The sequence below is a fragment of the Rhinolophus sinicus genome, chromosome 14 (assembly GCF_057876585.1).
Source record: "Rhinolophus sinicus isolate RSI-liver-muscle chromosome 14, RSI-T2T, whole genome shotgun sequence".
Lineage (NCBI taxonomy): Eukaryota > Metazoa > Chordata > Mammalia > Chiroptera > Rhinolophidae > Rhinolophus > Rhinolophus sinicus.
In genome coordinates, this window is record NC_142514.1 from 186,423,084 (window position 1) to 186,446,638 (window position 23,555).

The following is a 23,555-nucleotide window of genomic DNA, read 5'->3' on the forward strand; positions in this document are numbered from 1 at the left end:
CCCGGCCGGTCACAGTCCTCGGTGAGGAGGCCACTGTCCCGTGAAGACTTCCCAGGCTCATCCAAACGACGCCTGGACCTTTGACGCCACTGAGCAAGTGTGGAGGGTGATGGAGGGCTTCCCCAGACTGTCGGCACCGCTCAGCATTCTGGGAACTGCCTACCGCATCAGCCATCACCCAGGGGCAGCGGGGAGGTCGGATGACCAGTGGGAGGTCTATTTCCCACTATCTGCCACAAATGGAACAGTCACGACCATCCTACTCAGTCTCCCCAATGTGCTTCGGTGACCAGCTGTCCTGCAGAGGAGACAGTCAAGTCCCACAAGGGTTCTGACAAACGAGCTGCGTGACCAGAAACTGACCTGCAGGAACAGGCACAAATCTCTTTACTGTCAGGAAATCTTTGACAATAAGATGGAGGCAAGCTGAAGAGATTTCCGTAAAAAGATCTGGGGCCTTGCATTCCAAATAAAAATCTGTGACCAAAAGGTGGTCTGGCTGGTTTTATGAAGAGCTATCAGACCTGGGTTCGTGGGAACCACAAAGGCAGCACCTCCACTGGTACCAGGTAGAGCCGTGCCCCCAGGTCCTAGCTTCCCGGATGGGATTATGCCATTCGCGTGGGCCTGCAAGGCAACCAGCATGCAGGCATTGCTTCCAGGTCAAATCACTTTACACGGGAATGGTTCCTGCTCCCAAGACAGGTGTCTTGGAGGCTGCTGGTTCCACAGAGAAGGACCATGAGGGGACTGGACTATGGGGCCCCACGGTCAACCAAGTTGGGGGCATGGGTGACAGGTTGTGGTTTTGGTCTTTCCAAAGCAATATCAAGGAGGACAGGTTCTGAGAAGTGATCTGTGGCCCCTGCTTCTCGCAACGGAAGTCTTAGGCAATGAAACACACGTGTGTGATGCATGCACACGCACACACACACGTACACACACACACCTGTACTAGTGTGGTTTGAAGCGAACAAATGGCATCTACCAGATCGGGAACTTGGAAAGAACATTTCAGGCAAGCAAAAACTCAAGTCTCAGAATCACAACAAGATCCCACTACACACGTATTAGAATGGCCCAAATCCAGACACTGATGACACCAACTGCTGGTGAGATTGTGGAGCCAAAGAAACTCTCACTCACTGCTGATGGGAATGCAGAACGGCCCAGCCAATTTGGAACACAGTTTTGGCCGTTTCCCACTAAACTAAACAATGTTTTACCATATGATCCAACCATCGTACTCCTTGGTATGCACCCAACTGATTTGAAAGCTTACGTGCCCACCACAACCTGCACGCAAATGTTTGTATTATAGCAGCTCGATTCATAATAACCCCAAACTGGAAGCAGCCAGATGCCCGCCCTTCAGCTGACAAATGGGCAAACACAATGGGGACATCTGCACGGTGGGTAATCATTTAACGATACAAAGAAAAGCAATACCAAGTCATGACAAGATATGGCCACATCTTAAATGCATGTTCTAAGTGCAAGAAGCACGTGTGGAAAATTATGTGGTTCCAATTACAGGACATGTTGGAAAAGGCAAAACTGTGGACACAGTAAACAATGAGTGTTTGCGGAGGCTGGGGTAGGGGTGCAGGGTGAACAGGGGAAAAGCACACAGGGTTTTTCAAAACAGTGAAAGTATTCTGTGTGATGCTGTAATGTCATACAAATACATACACATGAATCAAATGTATATACGTACAAATACAAGAATGAAACACTTGTCAAAACCATAAACTTTACAGCACAAAGAGTGAACCCAATACACGCAAACTTTTAAAAATGAATTGTAAAAATTCATTTAGGAGCCTGGGGGAATCCCAGGATGGACTGCAGAATGTGACAAGTGTCTGCCTGTATTACAAACGTTAAGACACAACCTCCCTGGAGGGGTGGGGGCGGAGAGTGCTGGCTTACGTGACTTTGGAAATCAGTGGAGCCTACAGGACGACAGGCAACAGGACCGCACCTCAGCATTGCTCTCTAGCTAATGAAGCTGCTTCCCCTTGTGAGGTGCAGGTCAAGAATTCGGAGACCACCACACGTGTATACTGGAGTGCAACAATTAACTAAACTAATGGCAGATAGTGGCAGGCAGGTTTGTCACAATTGGTGTAGGACGTTACAAAAAAGCAAGGGAAGGAAACCAGAAATATCCATGTAGCAATGGATTAGGATTGGGGCCATCAGTGTGAACTCACAGTTAACTTAATACAGATTCAGATGGTTACATAAGGAAATACTGATATACATCTCCTTGCTGTCAGCTCAGGGGGCCTGGAAGCAACTACACCCCAGTAGCAACGAGCACACCTGCACCCACATCTTGGTTTCTATGACCATTCTTCCTTGGCTCCTTGGCGGAATGGCTGATTCTAGGACTGGAGCAGAAAATACATCAGATGAGCCTGGGGCAGGCACCTCAAGTGCCAGGAAGTAAGAAAGTCATTCCAAATACTAATACTAATAACTCACACTGATGGGGCCTGTCAAAGGGACACAGAGGCCAAATGAGAGAGCCCCCCATGGGCAAAGCTGAAACAATTCGAGCAACAAAATATACAAAGTAGCATCGGACTGTAATTCAAGTTATAAATTAAATATCCGTGCTGATAAAAATAAGCGATTGAATAAGTAAGTAGATGGGGGAGAAGAGACAAATCTCCTTTGCAGGAGAATTGCAAATGATTTATGCGGCTATTCCACCCTTGCGGAGGTGGGGCCTAAGTGTGGGCTGTTAAGTGACATCCTTCCAAACAGGACAACACAGTAAAATGAAAAAACAAACAAACAAACAAAAACAAGAGTCGTTGTACAGTGGGGAAAACCTGCCAAGCACACCTCCGCCAGGTGAGCAAGGTCAGCGCCCCAGGGAGAGGCCATGTTGACAGCGTGCGCCCTGATACAACAGGACGGGAAGGCCACCTCACCGCTGCGGTCCCCCTCCTCCCACACCCACAGCCCCATCTAATCGTGAGGTAAACAGCAGACAAACCCCAATAGAGGGCATCCTACGAAACACCGGACCAGTCCTGCTCAAAACTGTCAAGGTCAAGAGAAACAAGGGAAGTCTGGGACATGTCACAGCCCAGAGGGGCCTAAGGAGACGTGACGACTCACTGTGGGGTGGGGTCCTGCACCAGAAAAAGGACACTGATTCACTACTAGTGAAACATGAAGAAAGTACAGACCTTAGTTAATTAACATGTCATGTTGGTCCATGAATTGTAACAAATGTACTACTCCTGTAAGATGGTGGTAACAGGGGACATGGGTGTGGGGTGCAGGGTACACTGTGTACCATCTTCACGGCATCCTGTAACCATAGTGAAGTGTCAGGAGGGCAGCCGCAAGGCCCGCGTGGCAGCTAATGGTGTAAGGTGACAATGCTGGGCCGCTCCACGTGGGCCATGGGGAGACGGCTCACCCCGGCCGCGTGCTGCACATCAGGGCCACTGTGAGTTCTCGGACTGGCCCTCTCCCTCCGGCCAGCTTTGGCGATGCCCCCAGTGCTGAGGCTCGCCCCTGCCTCCACGTCACCCCCACCCTGGGTTCCTCTACCTCGTTTCCAAATTTGATCGATGTTTGCACCTTGCCCGACCCCATGCACCTTCCTGAGTCCCTCGTGAGCCTCTCTGAAACATGGAGGGGTGTGAATGTGAACAATTCTGACGTAACTGGGTATTTCAGAAACATGGGAGCGTTCCCTTTGTCACAGACGTCTGTGCTGGGAACTGCAGCAACCGCAGTCACCCCGTCCTGGGCAGCGGCACCGGGGTCACTGACTCACCGTCCCCAAGCTGCTCCATTTGCACAGGGTGCTCTGTGCCCCTCACCCTGTGCACACCGGTGTGGACCAGGTCCCAGAACGGTGTCCCCTCGGACCCCCCCGGCTCCCCGGTGCTATTGCTTCTGGAGACAGCCAACAAGGACCATCGATCCGTGTGTTCTCACAGCACAGCAGGGAGGAGGTGCTGTCAGTACACGGCGATCCAGTGTCCACAAAACCTTCTAATTGGGCCGCGTGGGAGCTGGGAAGGGTCCCCGGACGCCCGGCTGCGGCGATGGGTGGCAGAACCAGCCTCATCTCGGCACAGATGACAAACGGCGTCAGCCTGACAAGCTGGTGAGCCGTCAGCCCTGGAGACTAATGCAGTAATGGGGGCCCAGCCATGAAGTCAGCCACGTGGGTGCTCAGCAAAATCGGCTCCATCAGTGAAAACTCTACTGTTTTGACTCCTGAAGACGACGTTTCGAGTTTTACTGAGACCCCTGCCTGGGGTCTTTCATGTTTGGGCACAAGGTGAGCAATAAAAGCGCTAAACTGATTTTTGCTCAAATGGTTAGTTTTACTTCCTTGCCAAAACACCATTTGTTTTGCCCCAGAGGTTCAAAGCCTAGCAGGAGACAGTCCTTCTTTTTTAATACTAATTTCATCGTCACTTAATAAAGGCTCCATTAGGACAGGTACCAGACGGTGTAATAACACAGGCTGCTGCTTTAACTGACACATCGTTCCCCTGGGACTTAATTATCTCCTGCATGTCCCTCAATCCGAGGCTGCTTCCCCGACACGGGCCCCGCGTGCGGCCCAGACGCACCTGGGAACCACACGGCCAAGTTCAGGGATGTGGCCGGGGCTGAGTGTCGTGTATCCTGCTGCTTTCAGACTCAAGTGTGGAGCCACTAAAACCCAAGAGCACGCTAATGTCTCCAGAGCCACTGAGGCCGACACAGCAGCCTCTGGAATAAAAGGGTCAGTGAGCCAGCGCTTCCCTCCCAGCCGGGACTGCCTGCAGACGTGCTTCTATTGCAGACCCATGAGCTGGACTTGCCCACAGGCCATGGGCCCTGCCCAGCCCCTCTGCACCAGCCAGTGCCCCGGCCAAGCCCAGCCAGGCACGGCATGTGAGACACTGAATGCATCTTGCTCACGTGATGCTCACATCCCCACCCTGTAGGTACCGCCAGCCGGGGAAATGCAGCAGCTGGGAGTTCAGAGAGGTCCGTTCCACCGCGGTTCCCACAGCAAACCTTGGAGAAGCCAGTTACAGGGGACTCCCCCCGCGACTCTCCAAGGCCGGGTCCCCTCCCTGGGCTGCAACCCGGCCGGGCTCGCATGGGCCTCTGCTCCAGAACTTTCTTTGATAATTCCCACCTACCCCCCTTGGCTTGCTATAAATACTTTTGTTTGCCTTGAAAAAATCCATTGTTTGATCATTGTTAGTTATGTCCACACAATAACCTGCACACAAATGTTTATAAGCAGCTTTTTTCATAATTGCCAACACTTGGAAGCAACCACGACGTCCTCCAGTAGGTGATGGACGAGGTCGTGGGAGCCGCGGCCAAAGGCAGGCCCAGGTCAGGGGAGCACAGGCACCTGGTTGGGCGGAGGCTCCAGGCCCGGGTCCTGCTCAGGAACCCCAGGCCCCACCTGTGGTCAGAGCTGCCCCTGCCCCACACCCGCTTCCATCTGCTTCCAGAACAAAGCCTGCAGCTGCCCCCACACCCACCCAGACCCCAGAGAGGCCTGGGCCCACTGCCGACGCTTGCTACCCCCTCCGCCCCAGCCTCAGGGCCTCACCCCACCACACCCTGACCTTACAGGGCACCGCACTGCTCCTTCCTACCAGGGAGTCTGCACCAACAAGAGCCACCTGGGCCTCGTGAGAACACCAGACCAGGACCAACCTGTGCATGTCACTCCCCACACACAGACCCCAGCTTCCATTTCACAAAGTGTCAGCCTGGGCTGGCGCCCTACTCGTCTTCAGTCAGGACTTTGAGCCTGTCCCCCTCCGCGTGCACGCGGCTCCCCACACCCCCTCCCCGTGGGCTCCCCACATCCCCCTCCCTCTGTGCCCCCCACATGCCCCGCTAGCACTGCCGGGTATCCTGGCACCTCAGGCATCCCAGCCGCAGTCAGAGCTCCTGTTCTCGTATTACGCGCAGTTACATTTAGGAGACTCGGGAGTCACGCGATCACAACACAGAAACCTGTGCACCACTGGAGACGTGTGCGGCTGGAGGAGCAACAGGTGGGGGGTCCCGCCCCAGCTTTAGGGGCCAGAGGAACCCCCACGAATGATGAGAACGCTCCCTTCTTGAGCTGATGCACACATTTGCTGTCGGTTCAGTAACTGTGAGGTGGGACACCTACTGTGTGACAATGACACAGGGAGGGCTCGCCCATCCCAAGGAGACGGGACAGAGCCCCACTCACCGAGTCCAAGAGAAATGCTCTCAGGCCCACAGTAACCCCTGCCCGCGTGAACGCTCCGAGTTGCCATGGAGACTCGCACCTCAGCCTCCCCTCCACCACAGCCCACCTGGGCCAAATTCAACGAGTCCACTGACTGATATGGGCTCCCATCCAGGGCGACTGTGCTCCACCCCCGGAGACACGGGGCAAGTTCTAGAAACATTTTTGGCTGTCACGACTGGTGGGGGGGGATGCTACTGGCATTTGTGGGTGAGGGCTAGGGATACTCTACAGTGCAGGGGACAGCTCCCACCGTGAACTGTCCAATCCCACAACAAACTATTAATCAGACATAAAAAAGGAAATTCTGCCATTTGTGACCAATGGCTGGACCTTGAGAGCATTATGCTCATAAGTGAAGGAAATCAGCCATAGAAAGAGAAAAACTGTATGACCTCACTTATACTGTGTGAGAGCTAAAAATACAGAGCACACAGATACAGAGAACTGACTGGTGGTCGCCAGAGGTGGGGGGGGGGGCAGGTGAAGGTGGTCAAGGTGCTAACTCCCAATTTTAAGATGGTAAGTCCTGGGGATGTGACGTACACGTGCTGACTACGGGCAGCCATACCACATGGTGTATTTGAAAGTGGCGAAGAGAGTGGATCTTAAAAGTCCTCATCACAAGAAGAAATAAATTGTAACTATGTGAGCTGAAGGATTTTAGCTAGACTGACTGTGGTCAGCCTTTCACAATATACACACACATTGAGTCGTTATGTTCTACATCTGAAACACACACAACGCTGTAAGTCAACTAAATCTCAATTTAAAACTGAGAGAAAGAGGAAAGCTAATACATAGAAGTTATTGCTTATTTGGAATTGTTAAAAACTAAATCAATAAATAAAAGAACTGTCCGGCCCCAAATGTCAGGGGTGGTGAGACTGGGAACCCCAGGCCATTTAAGCCCACACAGGATTTGAGGAATCTGGTTTCCAGCAGGGGGAGCAAGACGTTTGAGTCTCTCCCAAGGCTGGGATGCAACAAGCTCCATGCGGGTTGTCGTTTATGGTTCATTCATTCGCTCAGTCAGCAGATGTGTCCTGAGCACCCACTACGTGCCGGGCCCACGATGACAGCAGGAGATACCGAGGGAGCAAACACAGGCTCATCCAGAGCTCACAGAGGAGTGAAAAAGGCCCTGTAAAAGCCCCGGAAAGCATGGAGGGGGCACATGCACGTGACAGAAACAGAATCAGCCACCCTAGTGGGGCCTACCCCTGGGCAAACCTCAGGGCGGTCCTCTCAGCTAGCCCTACCTCCAGTCTCCAGGTCATGGAAATTCGGGTCCAGCCCTCGTTCCAGCATCTTCACGATTTTCTCCACCGAGCGATGCTGAATGTAATCCATGCATTTTTTCAGATTGGTCTAAAGAGAAAAAACAACAAAGAATGTCTTGACAAGAAATGTCTTTACAGGCCACGGAAAGGTCCCTTATGGGGCACTCTCTGGCCTCCTTTACGGAGGGGGAGCTGTCCCCTGATGGGGGCCCACTGCCGACCCCTGGGCTCTTCACACAGTGACTTTCTGCCTCTGGAACCCCAGGCCAAGCAGGGAGCCCAGCACGTGACCACTGCAGTCAACCCATCCTGGACGAATGTGTCACAAATCCCCATTGCTGCCTGTCCTTGCCACAAGCCATGGGACATTCCCTCCCTTTCGAAAGGCAAGCCACCTTGACCACTGTGGACAGCTACAGTTTCCAGGGTCCGCCCCAGACTTGACTCCATCACTGGAGAGTGAGGCGAGGGACCCACGTTTGTGTTTTCTCGTCTCTCACGTGGCAGCAAATCAGGTAGCCGCTCACTCAGGTTACCCCACCTTTTGGTTCACCCCGTGGCCATGTGGACAAAAACAGGGACACCTGGTCACCAAGCGATTCAAGGTGAAGGGAGACATTCACGTCTCATGAGATCAAAATGGTCAGTGGGCCAACTTTGTCAGAGGGGGATGTGTCCCCAGCTTTGCCCAGAATCAAATCACCTGCAAGGAAGACAGTGATGTCCTGTCCATCAAGCAGACAGACAGGCTATTTGATCAAACGCGCCTCCGTGTGGCCTCATTCTCCAGCCTAACCCACACGTCTCCAAAACGCTCCGGAGGGGACAGCAATGGCCTCCAACCACTGAAGCTCTGGACCCTTCGGCCCATTCGCACAGGCTGGATTTCCACCTGAACGTTTTCCACACGTTCTGGGACCAGAAATTAACAGATGCCACAAACACAAGATGCACTTGGTTTCATTTAATGCCTTCATTGCTATTTACTAACAGACTTTTTTTTTTTTTAATCCACAAACCTATTTTTACCTACACATCAGAGGATAATCAAAAAATCCGTAAGCACCCAGACTGTGGGGTCTGAACACCACACGCAGGGGATTCAGGGCTGGGCAGGGCAAGTCCAAGCAGAGACTGAGCATCTTGTGCTTCCAGAAAGCCGTCAGCGCTCAAGGCCAGGAGGGACACGCGAGGACAAAGAAGCAGGCAGAAGGGCCACTACCAGCCTCACCAGGACAATGTGAGCACAGAAACCAATAGTGACCATGCACGTTATGACAAAACTCCACGCGTCCATCCTGACACAAACGGGGGGACGAAACAAAAACCAGTGGACCCTGTTGGTTGCGTCACCCTCTGTGAGCTGGTGGTGCAGGTGAGCTTACCTGGATTGCATCAGGGCCGGCTGAGGGAAGCCGCCCAGGTCGCTTCCTGACTCTGGCTTTCCCTGTGCTCTGCAGGGAGCGCTACAGGCTCCCCAGGTAGGACGGGGCGGGGCTGGGAGGACCCTCAGGTATCACACACAGGCACTAAGCGAGGTGCCCGCCACACGCTCTGGCACCCCTGGACACACACAGCATCCCTGACAAAGGGCAGCTGTGCTCACGGCACACCCGCCCGGTGGCTTGGGCACCCTGGGAACAGGCACACATGGTGCGTCCAGCCAGGAACTGAGTGCTTCAAATGCAGCCCGTGGCTCATTCCTTACACTGTCACCTACTGCCCACGTGCATGTCTCACCTGGGTGTAAACAGCACCTTAATCTCAGGAGTGACAACAGCCAGAAACCTACTGCGCGCTGTCTTCTGTTTCGGCAGCAACGGCTCAGCAAGGCCACCCCTCCTCCCAGAAACACCCAGGGGACAAGCATCAAACAGGGTTCCACTCTCTAAAGCGATGCTATTTCACTTAGGTTGTCATCTAATGTATTTTCACTCTTCAGGAGGAGACAGCTGTGGTATCTGAGGGGGGTGGGGGTCTGGCCGACGTCCTTCTGGGTGTCATGGGGAGGATGTATTTCACTTCCGTGCTTCAGTCGGACCCATGTGGGCGACGCCGGGGGAGAACCCACTATGCTCACGTGTGCCCCTTTCCCCCACCACGGCGTGTCCAAATGCCACCCATCAAAGCCCCTGCCTTCCAGGAACCCTTCCGGAGCCCCCACTGGGATCTGCTCCCCTGCCCGAGTGCCCACCAGCTTCACTAAGCAAGTCCACTGCCTCCCAGGCGGCAGGGCGGCCGCGGGCAGCGTGAGGCGGCCCAGCCCACCTGTACTTGCAGCCCCGTCTCTCACACCAGATACGCGGCAGGTGCCCTGTCAGCACCTCCCAGGAGGAAGAACCTTCTGCTCAGTGAGCTCCCCTGATCTCGGGAGACGATACCGCAGCCGGAGCGCCAGCAGTGCAGGTGACAGCCACGTCCGCGTACCTTGCTGTGTAGTTTGGCCAGCTGCTTCTCGTCCAGATTGGATTGTTTGTACACCCGCTTCTTGTATCGGAACTGGCACAGACACAGGGAAAAAAGAATACCAGGTGAGTACTTCCCGGGGCTGCCCAGAGGAAAACCAGCCTTCTCCTTGGGCGGCTCACCGGACACAGGGGCTCCACCCTAAACCCTTCTACATTCAATACGTGGCTTGTATCTATCTGAACGCAGAGCCCAGGACACCCCAAGAATGACTTCTGCTGAGATTTCGCAGCCACTGGGCTACAAAGCCATGAGAGGGAACAAGGGCGCCCCACAGGGACATAGGAGCAGGCCACCTGCCCCGGGCCCTTCCCTCAGCGTTACTAGTGATCGCAGCTCCGTGGTAGGACCTGCCTGCCTTCAACTGGCTTCGCCGAGAAATGAGGGTGCCCCTTCGCAGGCCGGTGTTTCCTCGGTGCCATCAGCCTTTATTAAAGCCGCACAAGGAGCCGCAGCTGAGGCCACCTCCTCCCGTGCCTGCAGCCTCAGAGGAGCCACCATTCTTTCCCTCAACCAGCAACGCCACCTGTGAACTGGGAATTCCATCCTAGGAAGGGAGGAGCCCCGTCTGCCCAAGAACAAAGCCTGGTTCTCAGTCAGCGGCCTCATTCCCCAGGCACCCTGACCCCTTTTGTCACCCAAAGAGCTGGGGACGCTCCATGTTACAGAAGGGTGCTGGCAGTCTGGGAGTCACTGAGAATCTGAGTTGAGACCTGTGTTCCAGCCCCTGCACCGTCCTGTCCATGGGGTACCTTTGCCTGGACACTTTCCCCATCTCAGGACTCAGTTTCCTTATCTGTCACACAGAAGTAAGGATACAAAACTCCTGGGGTGACCCGAGGACTGAATGTGAGCTTCCAGGCATGGACCTGGCGCTGGACAAATGCTGTTGTCTCCCTCCCTCCTCCTCTTCCCTGCATCCCATCACACTCCAAAGAGCCTGAACAAGCACAGGGTAGGTGACAATGTCCCCACGTGAATCGTGAAGTGAAGGCAGTCCCTGAGCTAAGCCTGGCACTGAAAGTTTAATCCCACATAAAGTTTCCAAAGGGCCAGCCTCATTCTCCTCTCTCCTCTACTCCAAACGCAACAGCAATGAATAAACACACAAAATGCCATGTTGCACAGACCGAAACTCGATTTAAGTGCCCAAATAAACCAGCCGTGAAATCGGGAAGTTTCGTGAACGGCAGGCTGCACCCAGTCCCCAGGCTGCACGTGTCCATGTCCCTGAGGTGACCTGGCGGGAGGGGACCCGGGCCCCCCGTAGGCTCTCAGACCGTCCTGGTCCTGATTCGAGTTGCCTGGGAGCGCGTGTCCGTGTGCCCCACGCTCTGGGGCTTCTAGGAAACTCTTCCACGGCTTGTCTTCTCCTGTCATGCCTCTGGTCAAGATGGCAGGAGCCACTGAGAGTGACGTCAGGACACCTACGAGCTCACAATCACGCACCTAAACCTATAAAGTCTAAAGGGACGCAAATCTATGGGCACATTTTTCAGCTATAACTGGAAAATGCCGGGGCCGATGACATCCTTCGGGGGAAGGTAAGCACTTAGGAGGAGAGTGCTTCCAGAGTCGTATGCATGTACAGCCCATGGCTACACACCCCTTTCTGGCTCTTTTCTCGGTGTTCCCTAAGCAGCCAGCCATAGTTCCGAGACCAGCCCAGGAAACGAGGCCAGATCCACACCTGGCCCTAACGCATCCATCTCCAGGCGTCTCCACTCTGCACAGTGGGGCACCTGGGGGGACAGTGGCCCAAGGGGATGAATGAATGTAAGTATGAACAACCCATTCATGGCAGCAAGAACTAGTGATGGCGGCAGCCACAGCGCCAACTCGGGGCACTCGCCACTCGCTCGCTAAGGGCTCTGCTCTGTGAACGCCCCATGTGAGCCTCATAGCCACTCGAGAAGACGGTGCTAATGTTCCCCCTACTTCACAGCCAGGCATCCGAGGCTCAGAGAGGTTAGGTGGCAGGCTCAAGGCTGCACAGCAAGGCTGCCAAGAGTGGACCAAGTCCGACGGATTCCGAGCCCATGTGCCTACGTGGGGTGGTGAACACTTGGGACAGGACGCTCACGCGCAAACCTCCCACCCTGACTGGGCTCCCAGGAGGGTCTGGACAGGCCATCGGAGGGAGGACATGCATGCCCGCTGCTCACAGCCCCGCCCAGGTTCCACATGCTTGTTCACTTCTCAGGGAGGAGGGGGCGGGCGGTAAGGGGCCTCATGTCAGGGAGGGGCCCACTGCTTCCTCTAAGAGACTTCCTGATCAAGAGTAGGTCCTGGCCTACCTACTCTTCTTGCCTTGTTTCACTATTGCTCTGGAAATTCCTGGCCTCCGAAATGAAGGTTTATTTATTGTTCCTGGTCGGTCGCCTCCCACTGGAGTGTCAGCTCCACCGACCAGACCCTTTGCTGTCCTGTGCATGCTGCATATGCCTACTGAGTGCCTGCTGCTTATTTAGTAGGTCCTCAATAAGTGACTTTTCGATGGATGCCCATTTTACAGGTGAGCAAACTGAGGTCAGAGCAGCTGCACCACATAACTCCCAAGTAGCACCCCTCTTTTCTCCACTGAAACCCTCTCCCTGGTCCCACACATATCCCACCAAGTGGGGAGCCCAAGAATCTCAGCTGCAAGGTCACCTTCAGACCCAGAAATGTGCAGGTGAGGCATGGCCTTGGCTCTGAACTGGGGTCCATGATGTCTGACCAGAGTTATCTCCAGTCACTGAGAATATCGTAGAATCCACTGCGACGCCACGACTTCACACGCCAGCTACGAGCCACGCTTACGTCCTCTGTTTGACCAAGCTGACGTGAAAGCGATCCCCTAATACCAGCGACGTGTTGTGCAAGAGCAATGACCACACTCTGGCTACTTGTGTCACTATCTTAATGCATCACGTGGAAACACTACATGGAAACTTGGGCTGCAGCACACCAGGGTCAGGAAGGCAGGGCCTGGGGCTGCACTTCACGTAGACGTGGGTAGGGCCACCCACCTTATGCACCTACCACGCCACTGTGGAGGCCCAAGACCACATAGCTGGCTCTAGCAGCTCTGAGAGCCCGCTGGTCTCTCCCAGGACAAGAACCAGAAGGGAAGGGGTGCTTCTAGTAACAGCGGGATGGCCACTGGCCACCCTGAGCCCGAGGGCAGGGAGGCTGGCGAGGGAGGGAGCAGCACGCCTGTTCTGCACCTCCAGGACTCAGGTCCTGGTGACACGGGCTTGAGTGGGACGCATGGCTTGCTCAGACCAAGACTTCTCCCCAACAAGCTTGTCAAATCGAGAGCCAGAAAACAAATGGATAAACGCTGCACAACCGCCGGCAACTCACAGCAAATGTAGGTGCGACCTCAAGATCCCCCCACATTGACGATTTAACCTAGGGGGTGGATTTCTGAATCAGACTGCATTTGGGTTTTGGTGCAGGGCCCCCTCCCGCCGTGCCCAGTACCTCCAGCGAGGGGACGCCCTTGCCCACGGGCTGCGGGTACTCGCGCAGCAGCCGCTCCTCGTCCAAGAACTTCCCGTCGCGCCCGTTGCTCGCTGGCTGGAATAGCCCGTAATTCAGGACGTCCTTCAGGCTCTGGTTCAGCGAACACAGAATCCGCTGCTTCGCCACCCACACCGTGGCGTCCGGATTAAATCGGATACACTTCTGCAGGGAAGGACACAGACACGTGATTAGTGACCCGGACGCCACCAGAGCAGCCACTCTGGGCACATGGCCAGAGATGGCAAAGGTGGTTCCATCCTGGATCCCATGGCTTTTCAGGATGAAAAATCAGACCTCTTGCCACTGAGATGGAGACCTTTGGTACACAGGAGAGGGGAGAAACTGGCACTCAGCCTGTGGCCTTGGCTCTCACCATTGACCCAAGTCTCTGTCATCAATGACCACCTATTGCCGTGGGCACTTCCCTCACTTGTACGGAGCTTCTCCAACTCTGGCGTTTGTTAGAACACAGATTGCCAACCCCTCGCCCAGCCAGCTGAGTGTCTGACTCAGGAGGTCTGGATGGGGCCCCAGGACCTGCATTTCTCACAAGTTTCAAGGCAATGCGGGGCTGCTGCTCCGGGGAACACACTTTGAGAACCACAGCCAAAGCAAATTACAGAGTGACTTAATTTTCACATTGATTGCTCTTTGGCATTTCACATGCAGGAGGCAGTCTCGTCGGGTCACCTCCCAGATGGGAAAGTCCAGGCCACGAGTGTCTGTGTACAACCCACGCCAACTCTGAACATAACAGATTCACACACACAGACGCCGCTGCTCCCGAACCACGGATGCCACTGAGAGTGGCAGCATCGCCGCCGTCACCTTCTCTGAGATGAGAGCTCAGAGGGCTGAGCGCCCCGCTTCCTGGCACCTTCCTTCATGAGTGATCGGTGCTGCCTTCATGCTCCCACCCGGCCCACGGGAAGCCTGTGGTGTAACCAGCTTAGACGACACGGGACAAACACTGCTTCTTCCCTCCTCCCGTACCATCACTGACTCGCTCCCTTGCTTACCGAGCACCCCGATCAGGCAAACAAACCCCAGCCCTGACGGTTTGGGAGACCCACAATTGTGGGATGAATACACGCACGCATGCTGGGAGCCGCACGAACAAGAATGGGCAAAGCAGCCCGAAGCTGTATTTGTAGTGGTGAACGTCTCAACGATCATACGATATGGAAAAGGTGAAAAGAAACAGCCGAACAACCGACCCTTGGAGGAGTAACGCTGCCCAGGAGGGCATGAGCACCATAATAATAACCAGGAACGAAGAAGGATGCGGGAGTGCGGGGTGGGAATTTCAGGTTGAGGGCTCAGCACGAAGACCAGCAGGGAACACCCTGGGAGCAGGGCCGAATCCAGCATGGGCGCAGCCAACAGTCTGAACCCTACGTGACCCTCCCCGGTCCCAGTGCTATTAGTGTGACACCCAGTGAAGTCCTGCTTGACTAGTACTGGCACCACAGACACGTCTCCTGACAGCCCTGTGAGATGGGCATCCTTCATGACATGTCACAGGTGTTCTCAAAGGGTGAGTGATTTGCTGGAAGACTCGCCGGCAGTATAGGGAGGCCTGCAAAGACAGGCTGGTGTCAGCCCTCGGCCACTGCCAGTGAAGGGCTGCTTGAGGAAACGCCTGTCTTCCTCTAGTTTCTGTCTGTCTTCTGCATGTACCAGCATGGGGGTGGGCGTAGGTAGGGAACAGGAGATGACTGAGATGGGGATTCTGCCCCTGAAGAGCTCAGGGCCTAGAGCGTGATGTGATGGTGGTGATGGTGATGGTGGTCATGGCAGTGACAGTGATGGTGGTGGTGATGGTGGTGGTGGTGATGGTGGTAATGATGGTGGTGATGGTGATGGTGCTGATGGTGCTGATGGTGGTGATGGTGATATGACAATGGTGGTGATGGTGGTGGTGGTGCTGGTGGTGATGGTCATGGTGGTGATGGTGGTGATGATGGTGGTGATGATGGTGGTGATGGTGGTGGTGGTGATGGTGGTGGTGATGGTGGTGGTGGTGATGGTGGTGGTGGTGATGGTGGTGATGATGGTGGTGATGGTGGTGGTGGTGATGATGGTGGTGATGGTGATGGTGGTGATGGTGGTGGTGATGGTGGTGGTGGTGATGGTGGTGGTGGTGGTGGTGGTGATGGTGGTGATGGTGATGGTGGTGGTGATGGTGGTGATAGTGATGGTGATGGTGGTGGTGATGGTGGTGATAGTGATGGTGGTGATGGTGGTGATGGTGGTGATAGTGATGGTGGTGATGGTGGTGATGGTGGTGATGGTGGTGGTGGTGATAGTGATGGTAGTGATGGTGGTGATGGTGGTGACAGTGATGGTGGTGATGGTGATGGTGGTGATAATGGTGGTGATGATGGTGATGATAATGACAATGGTGACAATGGTGCTGATCCTTCTCAATCCAATTACTCCGCAGCCTAGGGGTTCAGGGCCTGTGCCTTTACCAAAGAGACACATAGAAGAGTTGACCACAGTCTGGCCTCTGCCTCCTTCGCAGGACATTCAGGACATGTCCTGCCTGTCAATGTCCCCTCTGCCCTTCTCCCCCTCCCCCATGCACACATACATACAAACACACAAAGTCACACATATAAACACATACAAACATTCTCTCTCTCTCTCTCTCTCTCTCTCTCTCTCTCTCTCTCTCCCCCCCCCCCCCCCCCGGCAATGCCAAACCACTGACGGGCAGCTCTGGAATTCCAGGCTGTGTATGCCCTGTGCACTCGTGCCTCCAGCTGACCATCCCCTCCCCTCCTCATCTGTCAGCTAAAATATGAAATCACAGTCACACTTCCCACCGGAGCCAGGACTCGCCCTCTCAATGGTGTCTCCCCAGGTTGAGCTGACCACTGAGTACCCTGAGTTGAATCCAGGGACCTGTCCTGACTGACCCCTTCTCCCTTTCCTGTCCAGCCTGTGGGTTACAGCCTCTCTATTCTGTGCTGCTTGCCTATGAGGGGGGTGGGACCAGCGTGTATTTTTGCCTTAGAAAGCTTCTCCCCACTTTCTCCTAACTGACAGGCAGGACTCAGTAACGTCACTCATGGATCTCCTGATGTGACATCCCAAACACTTAGACGTCCAGATCCACCTGAAAACCTCCCAGTGTGTCTGGGCTGAGCTGAGTGGAAAACTTGCAAGTGAATGTAATGAGACCCAAGACTCAAATCAGAGTGGCTTCTCCCTTACTGCCTGCCAAGAAGGGCCTTCCTTCGTCATGGGACCTGGGTGGTTGGGGGAGGGGAGAGGGGCTGACATGGCAGAAAATTGCAAAACCCTAACAGTAAGAGAAGGGGCTTGTCGCTGACATCAGCCTTGATTTCATGAGACGTACAGCAGCCCGACGTCCAGGAAGGCTCCCAGGATTCTTTCTGGCCAATTTCAGTTCTAAGTTTCTCAGCACCCTCGAGGCCTTGATCCACATCTTGGCACAGTTGAACCACCCATGTCTTCTTCCAGGACACAGTCTCTCTCTCCCCCTTACTCCCCATCACTCTAATACTCACCTGATTAAGCTCCCCCCACACTCCACACTATGAGGGGCTCCATGAGGACAAGCGCTTGTATCTTTCTTTGAGTCCCTGTATCTGAAGTTCAGTAAAAACTGATGGAATGGGAATGCACTGAATACAAAGTTCCAGAAATGGAACAGCCCCAGGTAATATAATCCGATGGCAAAGTAAGCTCAGGTCTTGGTCATGATGAGGAAAGTGAGAGCTGCCATGGACTGAGGGCTTGCTTTGTCCCGAGTGTGCTGCAAATGCCTGATCTCGTTTAGTCACAGAGTAGATCCTGAGAGGGGAGGCACTGCACCAGCAACGTTTGCAGGGCTGTGAGCAACAAGCTGTGGTCGGCCGTGTCGCCAACCTTCATGAGACTCTGGCCCTTCCATGGGCAAAGCTCAAATCTAAAATGAAGGGAGTGAGAGACAGCCAATCTTCTACATGGCCAACATGAGGTACAGCTGTTCTGCAAGATGTGAGGCTCAAAACGGTGAATACCCAGACACAACGGGAAGAACACCGGCGAACAGACAGAACAGGCAGAGGTGGATGCCCAGCCTAGGTCCCCCATGTCGGCTGTGTGTGTTAGTTTTCTAGGGCTGTCCTAGCACTCTGGTTTGGGGGGACACTTAAACCACAGACACTCACTGTCCCCAGTCCTGGAGGCTGGAAGTCTGATATCCAGGTGTCAGCAGGGCTGGCTCTGAGGCCTCTCTCCTTGGCCATCTTCTCCTTGTGTCTCCACACGCTTGTCCCTCTGTGTGTGTCTGTGTCCTGATCTCCTCTTCTTATAAGAACCCCAATCACAGTGGATAAGGACCCACCCCAGTGACCTCATTTTACCTTAATTGCCCTTTTAAAGATCCAGCTCCATATATAGTCACATTCTGAGATTCTGGGTTTCAGGAGTCCAACGCATGAATTTTGGGGGGCACAATTCAGCCCATGACACCGTGTGACCATGGCCAGGTCTCTGCAACACACCCAGAGCCACGTGCCCATAGTGGGCCACGTCTATAACGTCAACTATCTCACATGATCCATGAGGGTCACAGAACATTTTGATTTGGGATCATGTGCCCACCAGTGCCAGGGTGGCTGGTCTGCCAGGGCAGAAGTAGGCAGAAAGTAGACAAGGCAGTTTTGATTTGCAACAGCATGGCAGGAGAACTTCACGTAGGAGAGTCAACTGCTTTCCAAATCTGCCTGGGCCCTTTACAATGGAGATGGTGACAAGCGTTGTTTTGTAGGATTGTATAAGGGTAAGGGGAATGTCTAGACAGATCTCAAAAGAACGGTAACTATTATACTCCATAAAATACGTATTGTTCTGGCGGGCTGTCCGAAGCCCAAGTAGGGAACTACCAATGACACGAGGTTGAATCCCACACGACATTCCGGTGCCATGACCGCTGCTGCATTGTTCATTCATGGTCCTCAGGTGAGCCTTCCATCCACCTCACTCTTGACATCCACCCAGAAAAAGCGAGAAGCATGTGGGGGAGAAGTGCCAAACATTTGGGGGCAGTGTGCTAAGGGGGTCCTCCTGTATCTCCCCGTTCAGGACCCAGAGCTAGAAACAGACCCCAGTGAGAGGAAATGTCCCAGCTCTGCAAACGCTTATGATCCACATTCAGCAAGAACTCCAGATATTCTGAAAGAAATCCACATTTATGACCATGTCATTCAGTGCAAAGAGGCGCATTTCCCACGCAAGTGGGTCCTTTGTGGTCCCGGCTGATGCCGTCATCAATTCCACTCATAACGCACAGGACGGACGTGCCGGGACCCCTTCCAGGTGCACAGAGGAGTTCTGGCCTTTAACAGCTGCCGTGTGCAATCTGCTTGTTCACACACCTCTGAAAAACCGCCAACACCAAGCGCAACCCAAAATGCAGCTGAGTGAGTTCCAAATGCCACTGTCCAGATGAAATAACGCTTCCTGCTGTGGACAAAGACCCACCAGGCTGGCACTCGGGGCAGCAAACCCTGAACCACTGCCAATGACAACACAAGAAGCCTAAAATGAGGGATTCATATGGAACTGGGGAAAGCCGGGTGACCTTGGCCAGACGGACACCTGCCAGTGGACCCTGAAGTCTAGGGCTCAAGCTAGCGCTTCTGAATGCGTAAGCACTAACAAAGCATAAAGGGCCGTGGACTCATATTGCCAATCCGCATAATTTTCAAACGACAGAAGCCTAGTAGCAGTCCTCTGACGCTGATGCGACATGGTAGGCAGACGCGTGCCCTGGTGATTTTTAAGGGTCCTCTGCCATTGTCAAGGTGACTGTGACCTGGGAGGCACTGACTCAGGCTCGGTCAGTGATTCATGCCCTCCTTGGAGGAGTTGATTTGCCCCTTTTGATCCCCCGATGTCAGGCCAGCCCACCGCCAAGGACAGGATGCTGCCGGCTAGAGAAGCCGCTCAGAGCCGTAATGACGTGCAGTGAGCAGCAGGGGTCATGAAGCAATCCTGACCGCAGACACAGCACTTATGGTGCCCACCGGCCAGGACCAATGGGGCACTGAGAAACCTCAGGACTGCTCCCTGAGTCACAGAGCAGCAAGGGGAGTAGCTGGGGTTACGGGTCCTGATGCTAAGCTAACGCGTTTCAACTGGATTCCACCAGCACAGGAGGGAGCCATGAACTCGGCAGCAGCGTGGGGGGCGGGGGAGACCACGGCTGCATTAGACTCTGAGGAATAAGAGCCCCCGCCCACCCAGGAGGAGGGCAGTGAGAAGGTCAGAGCTGGGACCAAAGGAGAGTCAGACCCAGGAGTGAGGAATCACAGAAATCCACCCGGCAGAGCAAAGGTGCTGGAAAACAGCCTTGCCCGTGGATTTAAGGCAGAACATTAAACATTGATGATTCTGGGCCCTGGTGTTGTCAGCGTCTCAATAACTCTTACCAGCCTGGGACACTCACCAGCAGGGCCTCTGAGACGGAACAGTCGTGCACACTGGGGGCTCGCAAAGCTTTTCTCCAGAATGTGCAATAATTCCAGAACAAAGCCACCTGCCCCAAACACCATTTTCTCAAAGACATTTAAGTGGGTATTAATGCTAAGCTGAAGCAGAAGGTCAGACGTGTGTCGTGTGGGCTATGGAGACCCCGGCGAACGGGGCCATGTCCGTCACACAGGAAACGCTAACTTAATATCTAACAGGAAGGTGCAGCACAGAATCCTTACAACACACAAAACTCATGCTGGTTACAATGTTGTTATTGTTTTCTAATTGCACATATGAAAATGAAGCCTCTCTCAGGCTTTAGCAAGCTCAAAACCTGACTCTACAGTGCCTTCCTTCCACTGACGGGCCCCTGAGATTGATTGCCCTTTGTTTTAAACAATTTGTGACTTACCGATTTCCTGATTAAAACTGTAAAATGTAAGCCACTCCATCTAAGGACAACGAGGTTGATTGTCATCACGTCACAGAGAGAGAGGCAGAGGGAAGCTGTGGGCCAGCAGAAGGGTGGTTCTCTTTGGCCCAGCAGCCAATTAATGAAACCACAAAGACAACCAGAGTCCATGCCTTCTGTCTCTAAAAGGTGATCCAAATGCAGACTATAAAGGACATAGCAGGATCACTCAAAGAAGAGATCAAAGATCCAAAGCATGTATTTCTATAATGCAAAAGGATGGATGGATGAATGGATGGATGGTGAATGGATAGATGGAGGGATGCATGGATGGGTAGAAGATGGATGAATGGATGGATGATGGAGAGATGGGTGGGTGGGTGGGGTGTGAGTGGATGAATGGATGGATAAATGGGAGAATGGATGGTAGGTAGATGGATGGATGGATGGATGGATGGATGGATGGATGGATGGATAGAAGAAGGATGGAAAACTGGATAGATGAATGGATGGGTGAATGACTGATAAATCAGTAATACCAATAAAGACTAATCTCAAATTTATAATGCCAAGTGGAAAGGGTAAGTTATAAACGAGAAGCCCAGTATGATACCAGGTATACGCATTCTTTTTTACACAACAGCACAACACTATGTAGCGATCACTCATACATACAAAAAGAGGGCAATAGACAAGAGGGATTCACACTGAATTCGTGACAGCGTTTGCCTCGAGGGGGAAGGGACTGGGCAGGAGGGCCAGGAAGACTTTCACTTTATCAATAATGTTTTAATTCTATGATTAAAAATGACAAAATGCCAAACATTGTAAATTCTGCATAACAGATACCCTGGTATTTACGACATTATTCTTTGTATTTTTCTATATTTTTAATTTCCTCTGAATTAAAGGAAAAAAACGAAACAGCATCGAGCCGAGACCTAAGGCAGTCCTCAGCCTCCTGGGGCCTCCCTGGCTGGGCTGGGGTCACCCTGGGCCACGCGTCATGGACTCAAAGCTCTTGAAAGAAGAGCTCTTCCGCATGCTCTCCTTCTGCCCGTTGAATCCTCTTTGATGACTTTTATTTTTTTAGGGCAAAACATGTACTCAATGATGAGGCAGAAAAAGAATTAATAAAAGTAAGCCGGAGCGGGACTGCCCAGGCCTGCATCCCCTCCCCAGGGACCACACAGACTCAGCCCCCTAGAGATAAACTTTTCTGTCAAAACATCCTTAGAAAAAGGAGGTAAGAAAAATCAAGTTTTTGATGCCTGCGCAGATCGCAGATCGCTGACGCCTGCCCCAGCGTGAACTCCAGCCTCATTATAATAATTAGAATAAAATGAACATGAAGGTTGGTCCCCCTCCCCTGTGGGTTTTCCCATATGCATTCTGGGTAAGAGCATGCACAGCAAGAAACGAGTTATATAACCTGCACATGTCAATCAAACGACCCCAGTCTATACATCAGCTAGATGTCACAGCTGCTGTAAGGAAATTTACCTCCGCTTTCCCATATAAGAAAAAGCTAACCTCAAGTTCGGTGCAGTTGTCTGTCCTCCGGCAACCTCTCTGCTGGCGCCTTTCTTCTTGAATAAGCTTTCTAACTTCTATTCCTTTGGAGTCTTGTGAATTTTTTCACCTTCCACGAACGACCAGGGGTTAGTTCTACCCAGTACACTCAAGTCAGGGTCATGTACCACTAGTTTTCTAATTCAGTCTAAAATCCCCAGAGAATTTCCTTTCGATCATGAAACAGGCAGGCGGGAAAGAATCCATTCTGGGGCAGGGAGACCTGATGACAAAATGGCAGCCCAACAGACAACGACATTTTTTGATACAAGAGTTTTTTCATCTGTACGTTGCCTGGGTTACTGGACGACATGTGGTGACATTTAGGGCATCAACGGGGTAAGCACTGCTCCTGCGGCCAGACTTGAGGGCATAGACTTGTCTCCATCAGGGGAAGCAGACAACACAAAGAAACACGGAGCAGGGGAGGGGTGCCACATGCCCTAGGGAGACGGAATGCTCGGGACAGCTCCTGCGTTGTGGCCAGAACAACAGAATCGGAGAAGGTTCACGGCCTAAAAGTGGAAACAACCCAACTGGCCGTGACCTGGGTTGGCATGATTGACAAAGTGGTCCATCCACGCGGACCTGGCGACCAACAGGAAGGAAGCACTGAGCAAAGCCACGGTGTGGGCAACCTCACAACTCTCATCCCCTGTGACGGAAGCCAGGCTCAAGGGCCACTCACTCCATTCACATGGAGTTGCCGGAACAGGAAATCCACAAACAGAAAGCAGGCTAGTGGTTGTTGGGGCTGGAAATGGGGCCCAGCATGAACTGTAAGCAGGCATAAGGTGGTGACGTTAGACCCCAAATCCAGATGGTGGGGGCAGTTGCACAACTCAGCCAATTTACTGAAAATCGTGGAAGGGCATACTCAAAATGAGAACTTTTATGGCTTGTAAATTGCACCTCAGTAACACTGGGTTTTTAAGGTAACCACTGGCTATGAAGGGGTCGGGCGCCAGGCTGGGAGGGCCAGAGAGAGGAAGGGAAGGGTCACGGCATCCGTTCTGGTCATCATGCGTTGAGAAGCTTTTGAGCTTTCAACTGAGAAGATATCAAGAGGGAAACGAGTTCTGGCCCCCACATGGGAGGTCGCAGCTGGAGAGGTGATGTCCTTCGCACAGACGTGGTAACAGACCCTGGGTACGGGAAGCATATAGAGTGAGCCCAGGGCCTCCCACCAGCCGGAGGGTTGGGGAGACCTCCCGAGCTTCCTGGGAGAGATGAGCCGGTGGCCAAGGAGCCCTGTGTGAACGCGAGGCAAGCCGGGGCAGGAGCGAGCCCTGGACACCAGAGCCAGGCATGGCCGACCTGTGCCTCCTCCTCGGCCCGACCCCCCACACTCTTCACTCGCCCGGTGATAGGATGCAGTAGAGAACACGGCAGAAGGCACACGCACCCCAGCTTCGCCTCTGGAAAGATGCCACCCAGAAAATCAAGGCCAATCCTCAAAGTGCCATTAAGAGGCTGCAGTCAAGCCACTAATATCCAGAAGCCTGGACTCAATGACGTCCTGCAAGAAGACATCGCTCTC

The 23,555-nt window shown here is 53.4% G+C and overlaps 1 protein-coding gene across 17 annotated transcripts in view; it reads right to left on the bottom strand.

Annotated features, from left to right (window-relative positions):
- SHANK2 (SH3 and multiple ankyrin repeat domains 2) overlaps nucleotides 1–23,555 on the bottom strand; it is a 459,770-nt gene that overhangs the window by 372,019 nt on the left and 64,196 nt on the right. For all 17 annotated transcript variants that reach the window (XM_088789779.1, XM_074336881.2, XM_074336891.2 and 14 more), the window contains 3 exons: nucleotides 13,498–13,701; nucleotides 9,991–10,062; nucleotides 7,543–7,651 (listed from right to left, as the gene is read on the bottom strand). In XM_088789779.1, the coding sequence (XP_088645905.1) occupies nucleotides 7,543–7,651; nucleotides 9,991–10,062; nucleotides 13,498–13,701 (385 nt within the window). The remainder of the gene's footprint in view (nucleotides 1–7,542; nucleotides 7,652–9,990; nucleotides 10,063–13,497; nucleotides 13,702–23,555) is intronic.